The 23,961-nt window shown below is 58.5% G+C and overlaps 8 protein-coding genes across 8 annotated transcripts; 6 read left to right on the top strand and 2 right to left on the bottom strand.

Annotated features, from left to right (window-relative positions):
- Window positions 1-15: 15 nt before the first annotated feature.
- MKK02DRAFT_43529 (adaptin N terminal region-domain-containing protein) lies at window positions 16-3,513 on the top strand (the record flags this gene model as incomplete). The annotated part of the gene is made up of 11 exons (XM_053092475.1): window positions 16-45; window positions 89-319; window positions 367-560; window positions 604-880; window positions 924-984; window positions 1,032-1,522; window positions 1,569-1,895; window positions 1,945-2,643; window positions 2,676-3,093; window positions 3,145-3,281; window positions 3,331-3,513. 11 exons carry the CDS (start codon window positions 16-18, stop codon window positions 3,511-3,513), a joined length of 3,048 nt encoding a protein of 1,015 aa, XP_052947380.1.
- Window positions 3,514-3,992: 479 nt separating this feature from the next.
- On the top strand, window positions 3,993-6,086 carry MKK02DRAFT_43528 (uncharacterized protein; the record flags this gene model as incomplete). Its single annotated transcript, XM_053092474.1, has 8 exons — window positions 3,993-4,063; window positions 4,115-4,493; window positions 4,561-4,676; window positions 4,725-4,827; window positions 4,886-5,133; window positions 5,195-5,329; window positions 5,436-5,758; window positions 5,815-6,086. The coding sequence occupies 8 exons, from the start codon at window positions 3,993-3,995 to the stop codon at window positions 6,084-6,086; spliced, it is 1,647 nt and encodes a 548-aa protein (XP_052947379.1).
- A 574-nt stretch (window positions 6,087-6,660) lies between these two features.
- On the top strand, window positions 6,661-7,889 carry MKK02DRAFT_43527 (uncharacterized protein; the record flags this gene model as incomplete). Its single annotated transcript, XM_053092473.1, has 6 exons — window positions 6,661-6,695; window positions 6,752-7,136; window positions 7,193-7,308; window positions 7,379-7,481; window positions 7,651-7,808; window positions 7,865-7,889. The coding sequence occupies 6 exons, from the start codon at window positions 6,661-6,663 to the stop codon at window positions 7,887-7,889; spliced, it is 822 nt and encodes a 273-aa protein (XP_052947378.1).
- Window positions 7,890-7,949: 60 nt separating this feature from the next.
- MKK02DRAFT_43526 (uncharacterized protein) lies at window positions 7,950-8,706 on the top strand (the record flags this gene model as incomplete). Its single annotated transcript, XM_053092472.1, has 3 exons — window positions 7,950-7,999; window positions 8,051-8,373; window positions 8,435-8,706. 3 exons carry the CDS (start codon window positions 7,950-7,952, stop codon window positions 8,704-8,706), a joined length of 645 nt encoding a protein of 214 aa, XP_052947377.1.
- A 448-nt stretch (window positions 8,707-9,154) lies between these two features.
- On the bottom strand, window positions 9,155-12,084 carry MKK02DRAFT_43525 (uncharacterized protein; the record flags this gene model as incomplete). Its single annotated transcript, XM_053092471.1, has 6 exons — window positions 9,155-10,996; window positions 11,041-11,337; window positions 11,381-11,451; window positions 11,494-11,819; window positions 11,867-11,961; window positions 12,016-12,084. The coding sequence occupies 6 exons, from the start codon at window positions 12,082-12,084 to the stop codon at window positions 9,155-9,157; spliced, it is 2,700 nt and encodes an 899-aa protein (XP_052947376.1).
- Window positions 12,085-12,829: 745 nt separating this feature from the next.
- Window positions 12,830-14,757, top strand: MKK02DRAFT_32405 (uncharacterized protein; the record flags this gene model as incomplete). Its single annotated transcript, XM_053088498.1, has 2 exons — window positions 12,830-13,963; window positions 14,020-14,757. 2 exons carry the CDS (start codon window positions 12,830-12,832, stop codon window positions 14,755-14,757), a joined length of 1,872 nt encoding a protein of 623 aa, XP_052947375.1.
- A 1,622-nt stretch (window positions 14,758-16,379) lies between these two features.
- Window positions 16,380-18,028, top strand: MKK02DRAFT_43523 (uncharacterized protein; the record flags this gene model as incomplete). Its single annotated transcript, XM_053092470.1, has 2 exons — window positions 16,380-17,387; window positions 17,438-18,028. 2 exons carry the CDS (start codon window positions 16,380-16,382, stop codon window positions 18,026-18,028), a joined length of 1,599 nt encoding a protein of 532 aa, XP_052947374.1.
- A 272-nt stretch (window positions 18,029-18,300) lies between these two features.
- Window positions 18,301-23,859, bottom strand: MKK02DRAFT_43522 (uncharacterized protein; the record flags this gene model as incomplete). The annotated part of the gene is made up of 6 exons (XM_053092469.1): window positions 18,301-18,406; window positions 18,460-19,729; window positions 19,778-21,955; window positions 22,001-22,603; window positions 22,649-23,067; window positions 23,114-23,859. The coding sequence occupies 6 exons, from the start codon at window positions 23,857-23,859 to the stop codon at window positions 18,301-18,303; spliced, it is 5,322 nt and encodes a 1,773-aa protein (XP_052947373.1).
- Between the last annotated feature and the right edge of the window lie 102 nt (window positions 23,860-23,961).

Genomic DNA, 23,961 nt, shown 5'->3' with positions numbered 1-23,961 from the left:
GCTATCTCCGGCAAGATGGCGACCAACATGAGGGGTCTGACCCAAGTACGTCCAGCCTACAGCTCGCTAGACCCTCACTGACCCACAGTACATCTCCGACATCCGCGCCTGCCGAGTCCGCGAGCTCGAAGAAAAGCGCATCAACCGGGAGATGGCGCATATCCGCCAAAAGTTCAAGGAGGGCCAATTGGACGGGTACCAGAAGAAGAAGTACCTCGCCAAGGTCGTCTTTACCTATATACTGGGGTATAAGGTGGATGTAGGGCATATGGAGGCTGTGAATCTCATCAGCAGTACGAAGTACAGCGAGAAGCAAATTGTACGTCCCTGCCCCTCGGTGTGGAAGGGGTCGGAGCTGACGATCAGGGATACCTCGCATTGACACTGCTCATGCACGAGAACTCGGACCTCGTTCGGCTCGTCATCAACTCTGTACGGAAGGATCTGGAGGATAACAACGAGATCAACAATTGTTTGGCGTTACATGCGATCGCAACATTAGGGGGGAAAGAGATGGCTGAGGCGCTTGGAGAGGGGGTGTATCGGGCATTGATCAGCGCGTGAGCTACCCCATCGTCCTGTGTAGATCAAGCTGACCTCCAGAACATCTACCACATTCGTCAAGAAGAAGGCCGCCCTCACTCTGCTCCGGCTATACCGCAAACACCCCACCGTCCTCCCTGCAAAAGACTGGGCCGAGCGAATAGTCTCGATGATGGATGACCATGACCCGGGGGTATCGTTGACAGCGACAAGTCTGGTGACTGCAATGTGTCAAGACGAGATGGAAGCGTTTGAGGGATGTTATGAGAAGGCGGTGAAGAAGCTGGATAGGATCGTGTTTGATGGGGATTACCCAGCTGAATACGTCTATTACAAGGTGAGTTGCGTTTTAAGGCCAAGGGAGTAGGACTGATTCTCAGGTGCCGAACCCATGGCTTCAAGTCAAGCTTCTACGATTGCTGCAATACTATCCGCCACCAGGTGAGCTTAGATGGGCTGCCCGCTTTCAGATCATAGCTGACTGATAGAATCCCAACGTGTGGTCGAGATGATCGGCTCAGTCCTCCAAGGCATCCTCGACATCTCGCAAGAAACGCCGCGAAACGTGCAACACAACAACGCTCAGAACGCCGTTCTCTTCGAAGCCATCAACCTCGCCATCCACGTCGACCCTGATTCGGTCGTCGTCCACAACGCTGGCGTCCTCCTCGGGCGGTTCATTCTCGCCAAAGAGACCAATGTCCGATATCTCGGCCTGGACGCCATGGCGCACTTGGCGGCGTGCTCCACCTCGCTCGAGCCGGTGAAGAAGCACCAGGACACCATCATCCTCAGCCTGAAAGACCGGGACATCTCGGTCCGGCGCCGCGCGCTGGACCTGCTGTACTCGATGTGCGATCTGACGAATTCCAAAGTCATCGTCGGCGAGCTGGTGCGGTATCTCCAGGTGGCGGACTACAATCTGCGGGAGGAGATGGTGTTGAAAATTGCTATCTTGACGGAGCGATTCGCGACCGAGGTGAGCTAGACGAGTCGATGCGATCGGGCAATAGCTGATAAGATAGTACGAGTGGTATGTCGATACCATCCTTCAGCTCATCTCGGCCGCTGGCGACCACGTCGGCGCCGAAGTTTGGTACCGCGTCGTCCAGCTTGTCACCAATAACGAGGATCTCCAACCCTACGCCGCTTCCGCCGTTTTCCAGCACCTTCAAGCGGCACAGGTGCACGAGACGATGATCAAGGTCGGCGGATACGTGCTCGGGGAGTTTGGACATCTCATTGCGAACGAGCAGGGGTGTAGTCCGATCGAGCAGTTCCAGGCGCTGCATTCCAAAGTCAACTTGTGTACAGCGCCAACTCGGGCTTTGCTCCTGACCACTTATATCAAGGTGAGCTTGCGTCTGCCCTGATACGGAGAGAACTAAGCTGACCTTTCAGTGGGTGAACCTCTTCCCGGAGATCAAAGACCACCTCATCAACATCTTTGAGCGGTACACGCACGTCCTCGACGCAGAGCTTCAACAGCGCGCGTGCGAATACCTCGCCCTTGCCCGGAGGCCGGACACGGACGATCTCCTCGCTTCCATCTGCGACGAGATGCCTGTCTTCCCCGAGCGCGAATCCACCCTCGTCCATCGCCTCCACGCCAAAGGCTCTAAATCGCAGGACAAGCGGACATGGGTCATTGGCGGTCGGGATGAGAACCAGGAACGGCAGGGTCAGCGATTCAAGGCGTTCCGTCAAGGCACGCAGGACTCGAATGGGTCTAGTGGCGAAGCTGCGGCGCCGGTGGTTTCTCGCGCCCAGCCAGCGGGACCTAGTGCGGCCGCAGCAGCGCCGGCGCCGGTCGAGAGGAGAGAGCCGGAGAGGAAGGAGACGCTGGTGGATGATATGATGGGACCGGCGGCGAATGGGCGGTCCGAGTCGGATATCATGTCGAGCTTGGCGGATCTGGATCTGGGGGCTACGACGGCCGCGCAGGAGGAGCCGCTTTTGAGCGGGAATGGAGGGGGGATGGTGCAGAGTCCGATGGAGGAGAGAGGGCCAGACGGGGAGTTTACGCCACTTACTGCGACGCTGGGTGGGGTGGATCCTGTCCTGGTCGCTCCTCTGACGGTAGCGCCGAATATCGAAAAGGTGAGTCTGACCGAGATTGCGCTGATATCCAGTGGTTCGAACGTCTTACCTATGCCAACGAAGGCGTCTTGTACGAAGACAAGCAAGTCCAAATCGGTCTCAAATCGGAATATCACGGGCACCAAGGCCGACTTGCCGTCTTTATCGGCAACAAGCTCAGTCACCCCTTCACCGCTTTCCGATGCTCTATCGACAATCCCGCCGGCGAGGCACTGGGCCTCACGTTCCACGACGCACCCGTCAGCGAGATCCAGCCGCAAAGTCAGGTGCAGGAATTGATACACGTCGAGTGTAAGGATGTGTTTACGGATCCGCCGGTGTTGAGGGTGACATACCTTGCGGGAAGCTTTACGACGCTGGTGCTCAGGCTGCCGGTGGTGGTTAGTCGGTTCGTGGAGGGGGTGACGTTAGAGCAGGCGCCGTTCTTTGAGAGGTGGAAGATTATTGGTGGTGAGTCTTTCTAGTGTTTCGCCCTGGAGGCGGGATGGGGCTGATGGTTAGGTGCACCAAGAGAAGCGCAGCTCGTCTTCCCGATCAAACTCACCCCTACCGGTGACCTGGATCTGGCAAGAAATATAAAGGTCGTGGGCGGGAACAGGTTATCGCTACTATCAGGCATAGATCCTAACCCAAATAACGTGAGTTCGATCTCCGAGGATGACACTGGGCCAAACTGATAGCTTTTAGCTGGTAATGGCAGGTGTCCTCCATTCGTCTACTGCCGGAAAGGTCGGTATTCTCGGTCGACTCGAACCGAACAAAGACGCCAAGCTGTGCAGGATGACGATACGGAGTACGAATGAGAAGGTGTCGGCCGAGGTATTGCGCTTAGCTAGTAAGCCGTTGAACGCGGATCTGGCGGCCTCGTAATGTACATACGGAAAAGTGGGGAAAGAGCGAGAGTGGGAAAAGTGGGGGAGGGGGATCTTGGATCTTGGTGAGACCGAAGACGGGTCATGTTGTATCTTTATGCACTTTACAGGATCATGTAAAGGCGTTCCTATCTCAACATCCATGGTTGGTCGTGCTGGCTCCTGGACTTGTGTAATCTTTGACTAGCTCGATTCCAGCACTACGGTGAGCCCTGAGAGCGATCGAAGACCGTTTGCCGATGTTGGTGAGACACGCGGGCGTGACGTCAAAATCACCAAAGTCAAGTTTCTGACCAAATTCCAGTCTACTCTAGCTTGTATACGAAGTCGGTGAAGTACTATCCATCAGGGATGGATGTGTATGCCTGGAGCACTGAGGAGTGCGGGGTAGGGTGATCACTGTTGGATGGGCTCGTCGTTGACCTGGGAACACTCACTCTTCCTCCCTCATCGATCTGACACCTGCTCGTCCATATCATGACACTGACTCGGTCCCCTACGAGGCGCACGCAGCCCGCTCATATCCTTGTGATACCGTACGAAGCCTGGTGAGTGCTATTCTCGATATCCCTCTGATGACTGCCAAGCTGATACAGCAGGGGCCATGTCCGACCTCTCTTACACCTCACGATCCAGCTCCTCACCTTGCATCCAAACCTCCACGTCTCACTCCTCCTCTCCCCTTCCGTCGCGCCACGAGTCTCGAAAGAGCTCGCCTCGTCTGCTCATGCCCATACGAGGACGGCGAAGGGCACGATACTGGACCGCCTGCAGCAGATTCAGGTGAAGACAAATGATGCGAAGGACAATGCAGGGGCAGAGGGCGGGAACATCGCGCAGGACATGGGAGGGAAGGCGGCTGCTTACGGGGGAGCACTGGCTGGGTATATGGTCGCTCTGTATGGGGACAGGTTGGGGGAAGGGGTGGGGCTGGAGAACAAATTTAGGGAGATACGGCCGACCTGTATCATCTACGATGTGAGTCCGCCGCTGATCTTCCTCCTCTCGGTGCTACATCACGCGAGCCCGCAGCTGATCAGGGCAGATGTTCCAGTCATTTGTGCCAGAGGTGGTGCGCGAGACAGCTGCGCAGCTGAACGGGAAGATGGGTGACCTTGCGCTGTTTGGCTACTTCCCTTGCGGGCCTACAGCGACATACCAGTACGTTGGCCCGTATACACGTTTACGGACGCACAGCTGATACTGCAGCCACTTCGCGCGAGATGAAGATGGGGGGTTCCTAGACAAGTTGAATCAGACCATCACCGAGGCAGAGGAGAAGGGAGAAGATCCAATACCGATTATTGCGCCGGTACGTTCCGCCCACCCCGGGGACCCTACCGCTGGGGATCAATGCTGATTTTGAACAGACGCCTCTAGGGGATCGTGGGATCTTGAAAAAACTTCCAGGGTTACCAGAAATGACCGACTTTGAGTTGCATCCCGGCGCCGGAGCGAGCCCATGTCCACCCGAACTCGCTATCGGCATAGCCAAAACGCATAATGCCGCTTGGGCGCCGAACCAGACGGGTATCCTTGCTACCAATGTATGTGAGATGGAGCTGGAGGCGAAGGAGGTATTGGAAGAGTACATGGGTCGGCCATTCATCTCCCTTGGGTGAGTTGTGTCCAGCCTGACTAGCGCACGCGCGGTTGTTAGCTTGGACTGATTTGGGCAGGTTTCAGTATTCCGAGGAGATCTGGAATGGGGAGATCGCGCCTCCGGCGGAGGGCGATGCGGATGGGGTGGCGACGATGGCATTTTTGGATATAATGTTGGAGCGGAGAGGGGAGAGATCAGTTATTTTTGTCAGGTGAGTTCAACATGGGAGGAAAGAGTGAGAGAGGGGCGACAACAAGGTCCAAGCTGAGGCACGATGACGAGCTCACTCATGCACAGATACTCGCTGATGATGACAGCTTTGGATCTACCTGGTTCCCCGTCGCCCGACCCGATATTGTCCACAACCTCCTCGACACCCTCCTCTCCACCTCGACCCCATTCGTCTTTGCCTACGCGACTGAGCTATTCGACGTCCCGCAAGACTTGATCGATAAGGTCAAGGACGCCGAATTCGGCTTGGCCGTCAAGATCGCTCCTCAGGTCCAGGTCCTGAACCACCCTGCTGTCGGTTTCTTCGTCTCGCACGCCGGAGCCAACAGTCTTGCCGAGAGCGTGCTGGCGGGGGTACCATTGGTGACTATCGGCTTTGCTGCTGATCAGGGGGAACATGCCGCAATTTGTAAGTCTTGCCTCCTCTCTGCACAGGCAGTAGTCTAATGAGCTGATGGAGGTCAGTGAAGAAGTACAATGCGGGTATTGACCTGAAACAAGTCAAATGCTTTGACGGACCCGGAACGCCCCCCAAGGTCTTATATGACGGTACCGAGTTCCTAGGGACTGAGGAGGCTATGAAGGAAGAGATGGTCGAGATGTGGGCGGCGTTGAAGGGGGATCTGGGGAAGGGACTGTATCAGGGCATGGCGGCGTTGAGGGAGCTTTGCTACAAAAGTTGTCACGAAGGCGGGGCGAGCCGGCAGGCTATGCTGGATCTGGCCGAGTATTGGTAGATCAAAGAGAACTCGGCTGTAGGCATGCATGTCTGAGAGATCTAGGTAATCGTATCAATCCAGTGCCACTCCAATGTCCCACCAACTGCTATCTATGACGTGATGAGGAATGTGTAGCACGCGGCCGCCCATCACCGCATGTGCACGTGGACGTGCATCTATATCCGAAACCTCATGATCATCAGCCGCGCGATCAAATCATGGTACCACACGATCAGACACCTGACCAGCACTCAAAAGTAGTCGCGATGCGTCGCCGATTCATCAGCCTGCCTAGAGATCTCAGAGATCACAGTATTGTGCCGATTCCTATCAGCCAACAACGCGCGAGTCGCGTCTTCAGAATCTGCCTCCGAGGCCAACTCAAAGCGCGGGGTTGTGTGGGCAACAAAGGCATGAGGAGGATAGGTTTGCCAAGGGGAGGAGAACAAAAGATCCGCTTGCTGACTTGCTCCGCGTGGGTTCAAGCTAGCTTCACTACGCAAAGGCAGGGAGAATTCATACTTAACCCGCAGCGACCGATAGGAGACCTTCACCTCACCTCTCTATTCCAATCAACTATACCCGCACCGCTATGAGCCACGCAGTATTTGTACCTTTTGCCGCCTGGTATGTCCCCTTTGCCCTTCGAGACCCCATCCGAGTCTCGCGCTCATCCATTGCAGGGGCCACGTCCGACCTCTCCTCCACCTTGTCGTCCAGCTCGTCACACTCCACCCCCAGCTCAAGGCTACTATCCTTCTCTGCCCGACGGTTGCCCCGCGGGTCCACAAGGAGCTCGCTTCGGCCAACCTCTCTCACACACGCAACACCACCGACGGCGCGTCCGCTCTCGGCCGAGTGCAGCTTGTCGAAGTGCAAGTCAAGGATGCGGGCACCAACGAGCCCGGAAAGCCGAAGGACCTCGTCGCTGACATGGCTGCCGACGCCATCGCCTATGCGGAAGCTATCTCTGGGTATCTTGCTGCTCTGTTCGGCGAAGGCGCTCCGGGGGCGCCCATCCTGGGAGACAAGTTCAAGGACATCAAGCCGAACATGGTCATCTTCGACGTAAGTCCTGAAGCCTCTTGATTGTTCCAGGCGATGGTCTGTGCTGATCCTTGCAGATGTTCCAGTCTTTCGTTCTCGCTGTCGTCCATCAACTGTCGGAGCAGTCTGGAGGCAAGATTGGCAAGATCCCGGTCTTTGCATTCGTACCGTCTGGCCCTACTTCTATGATCCAGTAAGTCTGGTCGTAGCCTTAGGTAGTATCGTAGCAGCTCGTATCGAAGTGGACCACGCTGACCTCATAGTCACTTGGCCAAGGAGGAGTACGGTGGCTTCATCGGACCTATATCTCGCAAGGTCGAAGAGGCAGTCGCCGAGGGACAAGACCCTATGCCCATGATTGCTGCTGTGAGTCGACTTTGTCATCTGGGGGAGAAGTATATATACTGATCACGACCAGATGGGTCTCGGAGATCATGGTAGGATGAAGAGCTTGCCAGGCTTGCCCAAAATGACCGATTATGAGCTCCGTGCGTATCTCGATCCGAGCGAAACAGTACCGAGCTGATAAGCGCAGATCCTGGGCAAGGCGCCTGTCCTGGCGATGTTCGCCATGTTCCAGACATTCTGGTCTCCTTATCTCACCGGCACGATCGGTACCGCGGTCGAGGAGATGGAGACGGAGGCCAAGCTGTTCTTCGAGCAGCATCTCGGGAAGCCGTGGCTCTTTGTTGGGTAGGTTCACATACACCTGGAAAGGCACATAGGAGAGACAGAAGCTGATATGCTAGCATCCAATACCCCGAGAACTTCTGAAGGGGCGAGATTCCGGAAACGGCTGCAGACGATGCCGATGGGCTCAAAGTGATGGCTTTCATGGACAAGACACTCAAGAGTCACGGCCCCAAGTCGCTGGTCTACGTCAGGTACGTGTATATCACTGCAGGCGGAGGAATCGACAACGCTGACAGTATCAGCTTCGGATCCGCTTGGTTCCCATTCGCCAGACCCGAGATCGTCCACTACCTCGTCGACACCCTTATTTCCACCTCTACCCCCTTCCTTTTCGCCTACGCCACCGAGCTTTTCCCCGTCTCGGCGGACATGATCGCCAAAGTTTCAAGCTCCGAGTTCGGGATGGCCGTCCAGATCGCCCCTCAGGTCCAGGTCCTCAATCATCCCGCTTGCCTCGCTTTCGTCTCTCACTGCGGAGCCAATTCCACCGCGGAGGCTATTCTCGCGGGAATTCCTATTGCAGGTATTCCCTTCGCGGCCGACCAGGGAGAGTGTATCGAGATCCGTAAGTCTTCGTGGCCCTCTTTCCAGAGGATAAGGTCGATGTATGAAGCTGACTTTGGCAGTGAAGAAATACAAGGCCGGAGTCGACATCAAGCAAGCTAAATGCTTCTTCGGCCAAGGCGAAAAGCCCAAGGTGCTTTACGACGGCACAGAGCTCATCGGTACGGAAGAGGCCATCAAGGCGGAGCTTGTGGAGCTTTGGACACAGATGAAGGGAGACCTGGGGAAGGAGCTGGCGGCGGGTATGGCGGAACTCAGGCAGCTCTGCGACAAGAGCTGCCACGAGGGTGGGGGCAGCCGGCAGGGGATGCTGGACCTGGCCAAATATTGGTAGACGTTGATGAGTCCCTAGAGCTGAACATGAATCTGATCTTGGTATCGCACGGAGAGATCCTACAGCGCCGGATTTACAGCTACGAGGGCACGATAATCTCGGAGATCTGCTCCGTTGAGCCAACATCTCGCTGGGCAGCAACTGCATGGGACATCCTTGGGCAGAGAGCCGTAGAGAGAGTGCGAGGGCCGGGAGGCCGTGTTGAACTCGGCGCATCAATCGCGCATGGCCGATCGTCACGGCTCCGTCAGCGGTAAAAACGGATCTTCCTGGAGCGCGTTGGTTTCCAGCTTCAGTGATAGTCCAGTCAGGCAGGTCCCGCACATCCTTCTTTCGTCCCAGATTTACCTACCCATCTATATATGCCTACCACCTACAACCAAGATGAGATGCACCCTACAACACCTCTTCCCCACGCAGTAATCTGACCTAACCGACAATTTCACTCTCATCCCCGCCACTGATGCCCATCCTGCGACACATGCGTGCCCGCATTCCACCCATCCGGCGGTCTTATACTCGTCGGTAAGCTGGGTGGAGGGGTATACCAGTCCTGCTGCCCCTGCTGCCCCTGCTGCGGGGGAGGAGGCTGTGGCGACGGCGTGCGCCCACCCGCAGCGTTCAAACTCTGCATATACGACCGCCAGTCATGCTTGATCCCCGGAGCAGGAGGGGGTGCCGGCGAGGGCGTACGACCAGGCGGTGGCGGTGCTTGCTGCTGGTAGGGCTGGGACTGCCACCCGTTTGGCGGCGGCTGCGGAGGGGCTGGCGAGGGTGTCCGACCGGGAGGAGGGGGAGCAGTCTGCTGATAGTGCTGTGATTGCCACCCGTTTGGTGCTTGTGGCGGTGCGGGAGAGGGGGAGCGGGGATGTGGGGGAGGTGGTTGCGGCTGATAGGATGATTGGTATGGTTGTTGAGGGGGAGGTGTGGCCGAATAGGAGGATTGCGGCATGGTGGACTGCCATCCAGGAGGGGCGCCAGGATGTGACGATTCCGGCGGAGCGTACGATTGCTGCTGCTGATACTGCCCATACTGCTGCTGCTGGTAGGAGCTCTGCGGAGCAGGGTTGGCAGGCGGTAATGGCGATGCCTGGCGGTGAGGTTCAGGCTGCTGATACTGCTGCTGCTGCTGTTGCTGTTGCCATGGCGCAGGAGCAGGCGAAGTCACTCGCTGTTGCGCGTATAGCTCATCCGAAGGGTAGTAGCCCGCCGCTGACCGAGGAGGGGCAGGGGGAGCGGGTGCCGGGCGATTGTAGTCCGGTACCGGTGGAGGGGTGGGCTGATGTTGATACCCGTTACTCTGCGATGGCTGGGTCTGCTGATGCCATGGGACATAGCCGCTCGCGTTGGGCTGAGGTGGGGGTTGTTGGCTATACGCGGACGACGCAGACTGCCTACGGGGTGGGACGGGTCCATTCCACTGTGACGATGACGAGGTGGGGAAGTGGCCCGAGGGATGCGTGGGGTAGCCGGAAACGTCCAAGACCTGAGCAGCTGGACTCTGGTAGTTCCCCTGCGCGTTCCCATACTCCTGCGGCCGAGGCGTTTGGGGTCCGCCGTATGTATCCGGCTGGGGCGTCGTTGCTCTGTAGGGGTTCATGGGCGTTTCCGACCGGTAGTCCATCGGTTGCTGGAGGTTGGAGAAGGAGGAGGATGGGACGGGATACTGGCCAGCTGGCGGGGCAGAGTGGGAGGGTGGGGGAGGGGTAGGTATTGGAGCGAGATTTGAGAGGTATGTCGACGGATGTGGCTGGCCGGATAGACCCGAAAAGCTCTGGGCGTGGCGATGTGGGGCTTGACCACCGCCGGGCATAAGCGTCGGAGGGACCGGTGATGGTGCGCGCGGATCGACAGCCGAGTACGAGCCTGAGCTATGTGGGGGTTGAGGGGGATGGGTAGTGGAAGGAGGGCGTGCGAGGGGTGTCATGGCGCTTTGCCGTATCTGATCCCATTGATACTGGTTCATAGACGTGGTATCGCTGGTGGACAGCGGCCGAGGCTGCGGCGTCAAGGCCGCTGGAGGCCCTGCTTGTGGTAATAAGCTGGACCAAGGAGCTTCGCCGAGAGAGTGTCGGTGACCTGACGAATAAGAGGGATCCGAATGCTGATGATGTGGATGTGGGGGTGCGGGTGTGGTAGAAGGTAATGGCCGTTGGGAGAAGGAATTGGAGACCGACATGGACGACATGGGCCGTATCAGGGCATCGAGGGGCTCGGCAGATGGGATAGTCGGCAGGGTCGATATCGACGCCATAGATGATAATGATGGGGGTGGATATCCCTGTAGAGACTGAGGGTCAGCCAAGATCCAGAGCTAGCAGTATAGAGACGTACAGGTAGACTTTGATTCCGGTGATGACTCTGACTGGGAGGGAGGCCGAGCTTGGCAAAGCTAGTGGATGGAGCCACTCCGTATGTGCTCGAAGTGACTGTTGGCGCCGGCGAGGGTTCTCTAGGGGGCTGGGCGTAGGGTGGGATGTATAGGTTCATCCCGGATACGCTGCTTGATGTCGATAGACTCGCCATAGAAGGTCGGCTGGCACTAGAGAGCGAGGCTGAAGATCCGGCACCGGCTATACTAGCTTGGCCGTACCGCTGGATATGTGGATTCCGCTTGACGGGCGGTGCTTCCTGCTAGGTCAGCTTGATCGAGATCAGGCGCACGAATCCGCACATTGGAGTAGAAGGTCAATTCAAGGTATACTTCTCCGCTGTATTTGTCCTTGTACGTGAACTCATACCATTCTGACCATGAGCTCAATACTCCTTCGAAATGGTGCAACTCACCATCGACCTCCCCCTTCTTCAAGACATCGTCTATCAAAACCGCACATTCCCCAATCAACTCCGGCTCCTTTGCATCATCCGCATAGCACGCCACATTCAGCTTCTTCCCCACATGCTTCTTGACGGGTCCTTTCCTGCTCTTATTCGCCAGCGCCGCAGCGGTTGTTACGCCAGATATCGAGCCATCCTTCGCCGGTAAGGCAGGCTGGGATGTTGAGGAGGATAGCGACGTATCGGCCGAGGAGTCTGAGCGAGCTAGCACCTCGTCCATGTCTTCTTTGACCGTAAAGCGGAGCTCTTCGTCCCATTCCGGATGCTGCCCGCCACTTGCACATCAGCTGTGTCCTAAATGCCGCCGGTAAAGGCAGCTCACCGCTTGATAGCCTTTGTGCGCTGCTTATCCGACTGAAGCCTGACGGCACAGAACGGATCTTGCTTTCCGAACCTCGACTTGTTGGGGAGATTCCTCTGTCATGATCAGCTGGAAAGAACGCAAAGTAGCATATGCCAAGCTGAACGCACCGCTTTGCCCACCACGACAATCAAGGTTCCCAGCTCCCTCGGCTCCAGAGCATCTGACGAAGTTGACATTCTCTGCTAACACAGCTGAGTCACGAGATTCGCAAGACCTCTGTGATCTGGTCCAGCGGCTACAGGGCGGATGTCCGCCAGCTGATTCGGAGGATGTGGGATTTCGGCAATTTGTATCTCTTGACCGGATCAAGGGATCGTTGCCCCTGTTTCGAGATGTATGGCTGATTGCCGCTGTCGATGAGCTCTATGTATCCCTCTGAGCCCTATGGTAGATGATATTATATGCAGATATGATGTATGTATACAAGACAAGGTGTATCGTTCCTCAAGGAGGCGCGAGCAGAGACGCGTTCACAGGCCAGCTTCGGCGATCGCCGCTAGCTCCAAAGCAGTCCGTGCGTCGACGAGCGGGGCCCCCACCGCCCAGATCAGGTGCCATGCCTGAGCGACTCGCCACGCAAAACCTGTTGACATATTGACATTGACCTCATATCTCAGTAAACAAGCGAACCATCAGGTGCATCAGAGGACATGGTAAGGCGCATCACTCCGCTGTGCGGCGCTTCTGCTGCGCACCTTGTGTTGGCAGGGATGCCTTCCGATCCCACCGACAACTGCCGGTCCCGGATTCGGCTTGCTTTCAGCATCGCAATGACTCCTTTGTTGTATGTATCTGCGGAGCCGAGCTCTGAGTCAATCCTGTACGTGAGCGACCAGCCACATCAACGTCATATAAAAGCTGTCCTTCTCGCCTCTTCTCACTCTTTTCACATCTCTTCGCTACTGACAGAATCTACGCAAAATGTCTGCCAAACTCCCCTCCCTTCCACTCAAAGTCCTCTTCCGGATCGTCCATCACCTCTCCCACCGCTCCTTCGTCTCCCTTACGCAAACCTCTGCTCTCCTCCGTCGCACTCTCGTCCGCCGCGTCCACCTTCTCGACCTCCCCACGGAGCTTCTGGTCAAAATCGCCCTCGATCTTCCCTATTCTTCGGCGGTCGACTTCGCTAGGACATGCTCGGCGCTTCGGGATATCGCTTTACGGTCTGCATGGACGGACTTGAATATGTCACTCCAACAGAGACCATACGCCAATACCTACCAGCCCAACAGCACCAGCGCCAGCCGGGCGTGGATACTGCGCTTGACACGGCTTGCCCCCGACGTTCGACCGGACTTGCCAGTCGAGGGGCGATCCCTCCTCGAAACTCACTTGACTGGGATCTACCTGGAGAATCTGGTCAAGTTGATCCTGAGGGACCGCGGCTGGCGACAGCGGACGATCCGGTCCATTCAGTACAACCTAGACCGCGTGATCCCTCGGGAATTTATCAATTTACTCAACCACGTCAGTCCCTTCGTACGGAGCATCGAGCTGGTCGGGCCGGATTGCCCCTTCACATACAACGACCTGGACGACCCGGAGAAGTACTTCCATCTCGAAGATGCCATCGCCCGCATCCACAAACCCTTCCCCAGACTTCATCACGTCCAATTCCCCATCGGCCACGCATGGGAGCTCCGAGTGCGGCGTATGCTCGCTCTCGCCCCAAATCTCCGCAGCCTCATCCTTACCCCCAATACCCCTTGGAGCGGTGGCTGGGGGGATGTCTCGGTCTTCACCCCGGCGTCGAAGCCGACCACGTGGCCTGCGGCTCCGAATCTCCAACGGCTCGAGATCGAGCAGGTGGGGCCGGCGCTCATACCCATGGTGCTCAGCCTGGTCAAGGGCGCGGAGGATGTCATGAGGTATCTGGCGATCAGGGATCCGGAGGAAGCATGGCACCCGGCAGAGGATGATGAGCTGGTGGACCGTTTATGCCATCTTCGTCGTCTGGAGTATCTCGCCGTACCCGAGGCGTGCTTGGCGGGAATACAGAAAGGGGGATTTAGCAATCTTCGTCAGCTCTCGATCGAGACCGCCGTGGGCTCTGAAGTAAGTCACCACCTCTGCATCTGATACCCCTCGGCGCCTGTAAGCTGACTCAACAGTTCCCCACCTACCCCTCCTTCCCCACCTTTCCGTCCATACAGAGAATCTTCTGCCATCGTCCCACCCACGGTCACGACCTCATCCCCGTCAGCTTGTATGGCGGGCAATGGCTATCGCTCCCCCAGCCCATATTCGGCATCAATAGCTTCTTCCTCCGCGCGATTCTCGACATGCCCGCGCTGGAGCTCATCCAATATCCCACTGCGAACAATGGCGAGTTCACCACCCACAATTGGGAGTATTGGGGCTCCCCAGCGTGCTTCTCGGCCTCGGACGAGGGGTTGCTCATTCGCACGTACCGCCCGCGTATCCCCCATCCGGACGACCCGGAGGAGACTTTCATCCACTGTCGCCAATACACGTCATATCGCCTGCACCCTACCGAGCACTACACGTACCGCTCCGACAGTACGTGGACGGAGGAGGTTGACTATCGAGGCTACTCCGTCCCGGCAAATTACCTCTCGTGGATTTATACCCAGGCGGGAGAGACTTCGGCCTGGGTGCGGCCGGGACGGAACCTGGAGCTGCCGGATATTGTGTGGACGGAGCTCAGGAAGTGGTACGCTGCGGTCAAGCGCAAGGAAGCCAGGAGGCTCGCAGAGGATGCTATATTACAGGAGGCGGAGGAGAAAAGGCGGAGGAAGGCAAAGCTCAAAGAGGACGTGAAGGCGTTTAAACCCATGATGGGACGCCTGGCAGCCAAGGTTGTCGGCAAATGGAAGAAACTGGTCTGAGCTGCTCGCTCGGTCCAGTCTCGGGGCGGTAGCGGTGATGGAGCTGGTGTAGATGGCTTGGGGTTGGGGGATAAAGGCGCGGCGGTAGAAGCAAAAGGAGGGGTCGAGGTCAAGGGAGGCGAGACGCGGGCTCGAGAGGGAAATGGAGATGGTTGTTCTTGCTTCCTTTGTGGTCGGACGACACAGGAGGCAAGTCGGGGCAGGTCTGCAGGGTTGAACCAATCCCTACAGGTCTGCCTATTCGGACGGCATACACCACTCTCGGATCTTTCCACCGAATATCATGGTCACGCCGAAGTCTAAACGCCCTACCCCCCTCGGCATTCTGGACCTTCCCGTCGAGCTCCTGCGCTCCATCACCGCCCGTCTCTCCCCGTCCTCCGCCGCCTCCCTCGCTCTCACATGCCGACAACTCCAAGCACCGGCGGAGAGCGTCCTCTGGAATCACCTCATCATCACCGACCGCGCGACCGAATCCACTCCGTCTACACCGGCCAGCCAGGCTTAACTGTCCTCCAATCCGGGTCCCGGTCCGGTAGTTTCCACCGCCTCTGCTTCAACTGCGCTCGTCCAGACTCTCCTCAATCACCTCTCCGCTCGCCCATGGCGCGCTACCCAGCTCCGTACCCTCATCTTGGACCCCCGGCACGAGCTTTCCTTGCCCATCCTAGACGCCCTCACCCTCTGCACCGGGCTAGAACATCCAGAACTCCGCTCCTCCGGCCCGTCATTTACCGACCGTCCCTCCTCACTCCTCCTTCGCAAACCTCGATATCTTCCGCTCTCTCCCCATACCCCTTCTCTCGCTGCGTCATCTGCGCGTAGACGTCCGAAACCGTTGGACCGACACCGTCAACGGCATCGTCCACACGGCCGAATCTAGAGGTCCTTCACCTCCTTAGCCACCCGCGTAGGATAAAGGGCGGGGTACCTCCGTTCGGCTCAACGCACCTAACCAAGGGGACGCTTCCCCGGCTCCGGGAGCTCATAGTGGAAGACATGGAGGATAGCTTCGTCCCTATCCTGACGCCCCTCATTGACGGGTCGTCATGCCTCGAAGCCGTCGCACTGCGAGACCACGACCGTCGGTGGCAGCCTGGCCCGGAGTGCACGCTCCTCATCGCTCTGGCGGACAAGGCATCGCTGAAGCGACTCGACTGCACATACGCTGGCTACCCATTCTGTCACTGTCGATGCTATGGGGCGCAAACTTAGCTTTGGGTCCAATTAAGACGGTACGTCCCCTTGAAATCCTTTTCCGTTTCGCCAGCCCCATGCTTCAGCTGACGTCTCAGGATCTCACCATCGACCCACTCTCCATCCCTACACCTTCGTTCGATCGGACCTTCACTGGTGCATGCTCGTCGTGAGACTGCTGGCGCGCCAGTGCTGCTTTGGGATGTTGGAACAAAGGAAATGCGGCAGGGGAGGGATCGGCGTCAAGGGAGGCGAGAAGAGGGGAGGGGGCGATGACTCGGCCTGCCTCCTTTGTTGTTGGTATACAAAGGAGGCGAATGAGGGTAGGATGCGCAGGGATATATGACCACCTGGTGTCCATCTGCACAAGCCCTGCAGACGCGAAGGGCCGACTATCGACATACCTCATACCCCCGCGCGACACCATGACCACTTCCGTCCCACCCACACCCGGCCCCCTCTCCCTGCTCGACTTCCCTATAGAGCTCATCCGCTCCATCACCGGCCATCTCTCCCAATCCTCCGCCGTCGCTCTCGCTCTCACTTGCCGCCAGCTCCGGGAAGCCGCCGAGAGCGTCATCTGGCATCACCTATTCGTCACCGACCGCGCAACCCCGCCTCGCTTCCCATCGGCTCCCTCTCCAACGCTCGCCCAGGCCTATATCCCCTCTTCTATCCTCTCCGCGCCTCCTAGGGGAGTTTTCACATTACCGAGCCCCTCTGCTTCACACGCGCTCATCGACACTCTCCTTACCTACCTCTCCGCCCAGCCTTGGCGCGCTACTCAGCTCCGCACCCTCATCTTGGATCTGCGACATGAGCTCCCCGCCTCCATCCTCGACGTCCTCACCCTCTGTACTGGACTAGAGCACCTCGAGCTACGTTCGCCGGGTCCGTCATTTACCGTCGCGCCCTACGCCCTGACGGCAACGCTCGACCTCTTCCGGTCACTCCCCTCTCCACTCCCTTCGCTGCTCCATCTTCGCCTGGAGGTCCGGTATCGGTGGAATGAAACACTCGTCGAGATCGTCGAGAAGGTTCCCAATCTCGAGGTACTCCATATCCTCTCGCATCCACGGCGGATATCGGGCGGAGTACCTCCGATCCGATCAAAGCTCATCCCTTGGGGTACACTGCCGCGGTTGCGCGAGCTTATCGTCGACGAGATGGAGCAGAGCTTCGTTCCTACCCTGACGCCGTTGATACAAGCAGCGCTCCGCCTCGAAGCTGTAGCGCTGCGGGATCACGCACATCGATGGAAACCTACGCCGGAATGTCCCCTCCTTACGGCGTTGGCGGAGAAGGAGACTTTGAGGAGATTGGAGTGTACCTACTCCTGCTTTCCCTTCTTCCTCGCTCCTGGCGCTTTCGAGAATCTAGAGTCATTGTCCATGCTATGGAGCACAAACCTAGCTTTCGGGCCCACCAAGACAGTGCGTTCACCCTTTCCCCTCTTCCTGGATAGTCGAAGCTAATAGTGTAGGAGCCCATCATCCCCGCACTGCCGAATCTCCAGCAGTATCAGCTCGACATCTCCCTCTACACCTCTTCATCCGATATGGACCTCCACCGCCACATGCTCGTCCTCAGCTCTATCGCTTCCGACATCCTCACACGCGCTAGCCGGACCCTCCACTCCTGTCCCAAACTCACAACGGTCTACCTGCCCCCTCACCTCGACTACCACTCGCGAGCGGACGAGATCTGCCCGCCCGCGCCCGACCCACACGGTCCGGCATTCACAGGCATGGTCGTCCAGACCTATTCGGATCCGTCGGATAGCGGGCCCAGCGTCACGCACTACCGGTCCAAGATTACGACTGAGTATCCCTTAATGCGTAGACCGGAGGGATGGGCGGAACCGTACGATGACGGAACAGGGAATTGGCAGGAGGGGGCCATGAGGGAAGATGGGTCCACTTTGCCCGTGTCCGTATTGGCGGCGATGTGTTGGGCTGGAGGGGTGAAGATGGGGCGCGAGACTTTATCGAGGGAAGGGGTGTTGCCGGCGGTATCGTGGAACGTGTTGAGATGCTGGGAGTTGCGGCAAGAGTGGCATAACGTGTGCCTCTAAATTTGTATCAGTAGATCTGTAGTATACCTTTGTTGATTGTCTGTGGATACGTAGAATGACCTGCATAGCATGTATAGAGTAAAGCAAGAGCACGGCTGTATGATATCAGGTGAGAAACTATATATAAGGACAAGAAACGGAGGATACCGAAGGGGGCGGCCGGAAGGTGTAAGATAGGAACCAGTCGACCAAAAAGTAGAAGTAAAAGCAAAAGGAGAAGCAAGCCGAGTCTGTCGTATAATTGTCCCCTCCTCGCCCTGCCTCATCCTCTTTCAAGCACGCATCGCTCGCCCGCCAATGGGTCCAGCAGCTCGCTGAGCAGGACGCGCACCGCTCGGGTAGCGAGGTCGAGGGATACTCTTCATCTTAATCGCCGGCCTGTGATATCAGCTCACAACCAGATCCACACTAGCCCGAGAGGAGAGACTAACACTGGTGGAACCACAGCATTCTCTTTATCCTTCATCACCGCCGCTCTTGCCATTCTCGGTCCCAACCCCACTCCCAGAGGAACGACTTTGCTCTGCACGACCTGCGCCGGTCCATCCGAATTCCGCCGCCTCCCCCATCCGAGCGCCTTGCGCCTTGTTCCCGAGTCGACCCGCGCCCGGTTATCCGCCGGTCCGACAGCCTGGTTCTCCTTTGAGAGCGAAACGAGCGGTTGAGTCCGCGCGGGTGGATCCGACGCCTTGCCCCTCTTCTGCTGCCCGCCCGCGGCGTGGCTCGCGAGATTGAACACGTCCCCTGATGGCGATTGACGCTGATGCAGGAACCCCGCAAACACGCCGGTGCTGGGTGGTGGTGCAGACCGTGGAGGAGACCGGCGGGGCGAGGGTACGAGATCCGACATGAGATGATCAAAGATTCCGGATTTGGGAGTACCGTCGCCGCCCGCGCCCGCGCCGTCTTCGCTGGAAATGTACGAGGCAGCCGAGTTGCTCCGTTCAAACTTGGTCGTCAAGCTCCCGCGGGGCTTGTTGACCGTGGCCGGCTTGGGGAGGGGGAGACCGTACGGCGAAGTAAGGGCCCGAGCATCCGCGAGGGACACTTTACGACGATGCGCCTGATCCCTAGGCCGTTGGGTCGGGATGGCCTTCTCGAGCGGCTTGTAGACCGCCGCAGATTGAGCGAGAAAGTCCGCAACGCTCTGCGGGGAGAACCGTGTCTGACCTTGGAACTCCGCTACAGCCGCGCGGCTCTCGGCCGAGTCCCGGAAGTCCGACTTGGTACGGCGACACACCTCGTCCGCTTCCCGCTGGAACCGCAGCCAGGCAGTGATGGACTCGGTCGAGTCGTCGTCCTTGTCCTCGTCCGACTCGTACGCCGCCAGGGTATCCTGCCGACGCAGGTTCTCTCGGGAAAGGACAATGCGGACCCTGGGACTGGAGGATGACTTTGGTGGGCGGAGAGTAGCGAGAGAGATCTCCTCCTTGATGGTCGCTTGGGTGTGGATGTTGGCGGATGATTTCTGGCGGAAGTGGCCCATGCTCCGCTCCGAGGAGAAGCGGGTCTCGAGAGAGAGGCGGGATGAGGTCTCCGAGGTGGAGGGGGAGGTGAGGCCAGGGGTGCTGGGGTCCGCCATACCGAATACGAGGTGGGCGGGACGACGACGGCGTGCCGAGTTGGGCTTAGCGGGACGGGGGAACGAGCCGGAGAGGGAAGAGGTACCTGTGCTTCTTCTGAGTGTCTCCTGGATCGGCGCTGCACATCAGCTCAGTCCCGATCATGATGCGATCGGAGCAGACTCACTCATATGCTCCTCCCCGGGACTCTCAAAGCACTCCTCCTTCGCCCGCTTGATGTACCGCTTAATATCCAAGAAGGTGTCCTCCCCGTTCTCCGAGCTCAAACCCGAGCTAATGGCAGAGACGGGCCTCATCCCCTTGAGGAAGAACCCCTGCTTGATCACCGCCTCCTCGGTATCTGCGCCAAAGACTGACTCTGATAAGCCAGAGAACCGCTTCTCCGTTGAGCTCGACGAGAGCGAGTGCCGCTCAGCCTCGGCTTCCGCCTCCGTCTCCGACCCGGACGCCACGCCCCGACCATCGAAGAGCGAGTCAAAGATAGCATCCTTGGGCGAGCCATCAAGGATGGTGTCATACGATACCTCCTCCCGATCCGAGCTTGCCCAGCTCCCGCTCCGACCCCGGTTGTGCGTAAGCGCATCGGCCGGCGAGCCCGTGATGGATGACAGTTGGACCCCTCCGTCCAGCTTGAACATCCGGTCCCCGAGTCCCGGGCGCACGATGCGCGAGACGGACGTGACAGACGTGGTGCTCTCGGTAGACATGGACCGACGATGGCTTGCCCAGTCCGATCGACCAAACGCCGAGTCGGTCGACCCGTCTCGCCGATGCTTCGAGATATAGCCGGACCGGCGGACATTATTGTATAGGCTGTTCGGGGGAAGACCGGTAGAGAGCACCTGCCCGGGCACGCCGATAGACTCGACCGAGATGATGGACGAGTTCCGACGATGGTGTGCCCGCCGAGTAGGCGCCCGTGGGTCCGAGGTGTCGAGGTAAAGCGAGTCGATGCTGGTGCCACGGCTGTGCGCCTGTGTCGCGCTGGTCTGCTTGGCGAGGTGCTGCGTAAAGTTGACCTCAAAGTAGTTGGTGTACTCCCGAGCAGTCTCCGCCGTGTCGATGACGCTCCCGACGCTTGATAGAGTAGCGATACTCAACCCGGACTCGCCGCGCGAGTGGCTCTTGGTCCAGATGGACTCTGGAGCCAAGTGGGCAGGAAGAGGTGGGACCGGAGGTGGAAGATTCGGGCTGGTCTTGCCGATGATTTGCTGCTGGAACGCAAATGTACCCTGGAAGGGAGCCTTCCGGGGTCGAGCGGGGGAGACGTAGCGGGTGACCGTAGGCTCGGGAGCGTCCGCAAATCTATCCGCGTGGGTATCGCCCATCTTGAGGGTCCGGACCGAGTCGGGGGACTGCTCGATGGTCCAGAGTGGGCCGGCGGGGAGGGGAGGAAGAGCAGGAAGATCCGCCATCTTGGCCTTGAGCATGTCTGAGCTCCCGATCCGATGAAGAGCCTCGACGAAGGACGCCCGGTGCGTCCCTCTATCGAGCTCCTCGTACTCGCTTGTAAAGTCAAACGAGTCCCGGTTTCCGCTACTGTTGTTGACGAAGTCGAACGACTTCCGATTGTCGATCGGGGTGGTATACTGGTCGACCGCAAAGTCTTGGTCCTGGTCGATGACAGTCTTGATGTTGACCGAGAGAGGCGTGGAAGTTGTCGATGGCCGAGCGGGAGGAGGGACGGGAGGGAGGGAGATCTTGGGCGCGGCTCTGGCGGGACGACGAGGTGCGACCCGATCCATCGGGGGAACGGGCAGACCTAATGCGCCGAGGTCCGCATCCTCGCCTTGTAGACCCATAAACATCGCCTGCAGGTCCGCCGGTACATCCCCGACATCCCCGCTCGTCTGCTCATCCATAAAGCCCGCCAAGCCCATCGCTGGACCGAAAGCAATGGGATCGCGAGCCCGCTTGGCTAGAGGCGAGCCAGCGACGACCGCTGGAGTAGTAGATCCGCCTGACCCGCGGTCCGGGGACGGAGGAGCGAAAGGGTTCCGCATACCCCGCTTGACGAGACTGCTGGGCGGCGGAGAGTCGGTATCGGGCTTCTCGGCGCAGATTCCCACGCCGTCCATCTTGCGCACGTGCGCGCGGTGGAGGACGTACTTGAGCGGACTGATGGCGGAAGCCTTGACCGGAGGGATGTTGGACTTGTGGAAGAGCATGGCGGATTTGACCTTGCGGATCGGGGTGGGGGAGTTGGAGATCCGGTGTCGGAGGGATGTGAAGGATGCGACAGGGGCGATACGGGGATTGGCGGGCGATGGAGCCGGGCTAAAGTCAAAGTTGGAGACTAGGCTGACCAGCTTGTCGGTGGCGGAGGCGACTCGCCGCAGACTCGCTGAAGGATCAGCCGCGATCTGTCAAAGACAGATGATCAACTCACGGTCCGGCTTCTGCAACGTAGGATTGCCTAGATCATTCCCGCTGAACGAACCGAAAGTCATCTCATTCATCTCCTCCGAAAGAGGGCGAAGCTTGGGTGGAGACCAGTCAAAGCCGGAGTGGTCGCTAGCGAACGACCTGGCAGAGACCAGCGGCGCCTGAAGGTCAGACGAGCTCCCCTTGATGTCGAGGCCGAAGAGACCGCTGAGACTCTTGCGCTTGGGAAGGGCTTTCGGGCCGGCGAGAAGCTGGGCGCAGTGCTCGGCTCCGGTTGTACTGGTACCGTGTCCGCCATTGTTCGCCTCTTCGATAGCCGCCTTGAAGTCGGAGAAGGACGCGATGGTAGATCCTGAGTCCCGCTTATTGGGCGCATCGACGATAAGGGTGTTGTTCCAGCCATATTCGGGTTGGAGGTCCTTGCGAATGGGGCATGGGCTGTCGGCGCAGGTGGCGGAGCTGGTGTCGACCGAGGGATGCGAGACGTGGAAAACCGGGACGGCGGGTCTGAAGGGAGGGGAGACGTGAGACGCGGAGATGTTAGGGCGGGAGATGCCGTGGTGGAGGACCTGGACGTTGCTGCCGAGCACAAATGGTCTCGAGTTGACTGAATGGTCAGCTCTGGACTCCTATTACCGGTCAGTCAACTCACTAGTCTCGACCAATTCTGGCTGCTCATTCTCCTTATCCTCCTTCGCCTTCCCACTCTTCTTTCCCAAGAACCCCCAGACCCTGCTCCTTGTCTTCTCCTTCTTGAGACCAGCCATCGAGGGCTTCTTGGTGGACGCGCTGGGCGGCGCAGGGACGAGCGCGGGCGCCGGAGTGGGAGGTGGAGCCGGAGCAGAAGCGTACATCGGCGCATTGGTGACCCGGACGCGAGGGTGGGGTGCTGCCTGGCGAGGCGCGGGGAAGAGGTCACGATTGAGTGAGTCGGACCGGGGTGGAGGAGCGATGAGGGGATTAAGAGTAGGTGCCGAGTGAGAGTTGGGACGCGGGGGAGAGTTGGACATGCGCTTCTTCTCCTCGATGACGGAGGCCATGGTGACCCGGCGCGGACTGGACATACGAGCTCTGCAATGTCAGCTAAAGCTCTCATCCAGCTTAAGACAAGACCTACCGCATAGCTACTCCATGAACGCTGACCTCATCACTTGCTACCGTCTTGGTCGATAGCGCCTTTCCGCTGTGACAGCTGTCCCTCCTCCTTTCCGCCGAAAAGTCGCTCTTGATCGAAGGGGTCTGGGTGTCCCGCTTCGGCGCATGGGTGACGACTTCCGCTCCGTTGTCATCCCGCCCGAATGGGTCGTCTCCGATACTGGGTCGACCGTAGTTGAGGGGAGAGGGCGCGCGGAGGGCGGTGACGGTGGGCCGAGAGACGATGGAGCCAAAGGATGGCTTGCGGGGGATAGCAGAGGGAGGAGCTTTCCGGAGGATGGTGTGATCCTTGATTGGCGGAGTGGGAGCTTTACTGGGCAGAGTCGGGAGTGCGCAGCGAAGTGGGGACGGAGGAGATATGACGGGGTGGGTAGGGGCGGATGAAGCCGAGTTTCCCCAACCAAAGAGCTCTCCGAGCGCCTTGCGAGTCTTGGTCTTGACCTTCTTCTCCTTCTCCTTGATCATCCCGGCTTCCACTATAGGTGCTCGTACCGCCATCTTAGCCGGGATAGGCTCCATGTTAAGCTTATCCACGCTCTTCTTCCGCTCCATCTCCTTCTTGGTATCGCCGCGGGTGAAGATGGAGGATGGAATACGCCTGAGTGAGTCCCGGAAGGTCGAGCCGGTTTGACGAGAGTAGGAGGAGGGAGGTGCCGCGGTGGTAGAAGGTTGGAGGTGGGATTTGCGGAGGGGAGAGTGAAAGCCCATGTTGACTGATTGGATGGGTTTATATAGGGAGACGAGTCAGGGTAGGACTTGATGTTGGCTGATGGGGATGTGTGCGTTCGAGGAGTCGTGACGGATTGGAAT

This window comes from Dioszegia hungarica (assembly GCF_025882075.1).
Source record: "Dioszegia hungarica strain PDD-24b-2 chromosome Unknown MKK02contig_7, whole genome shotgun sequence".
Taxonomy (NCBI): Eukaryota; Fungi; Basidiomycota; class Tremellomycetes; order Tremellales; family Bulleribasidiaceae; genus Dioszegia; species Dioszegia hungarica.
Note: the sequence above shows the minus strand (reverse complement) of the source record. Positions and strands in the feature narration are given on the sequence as shown.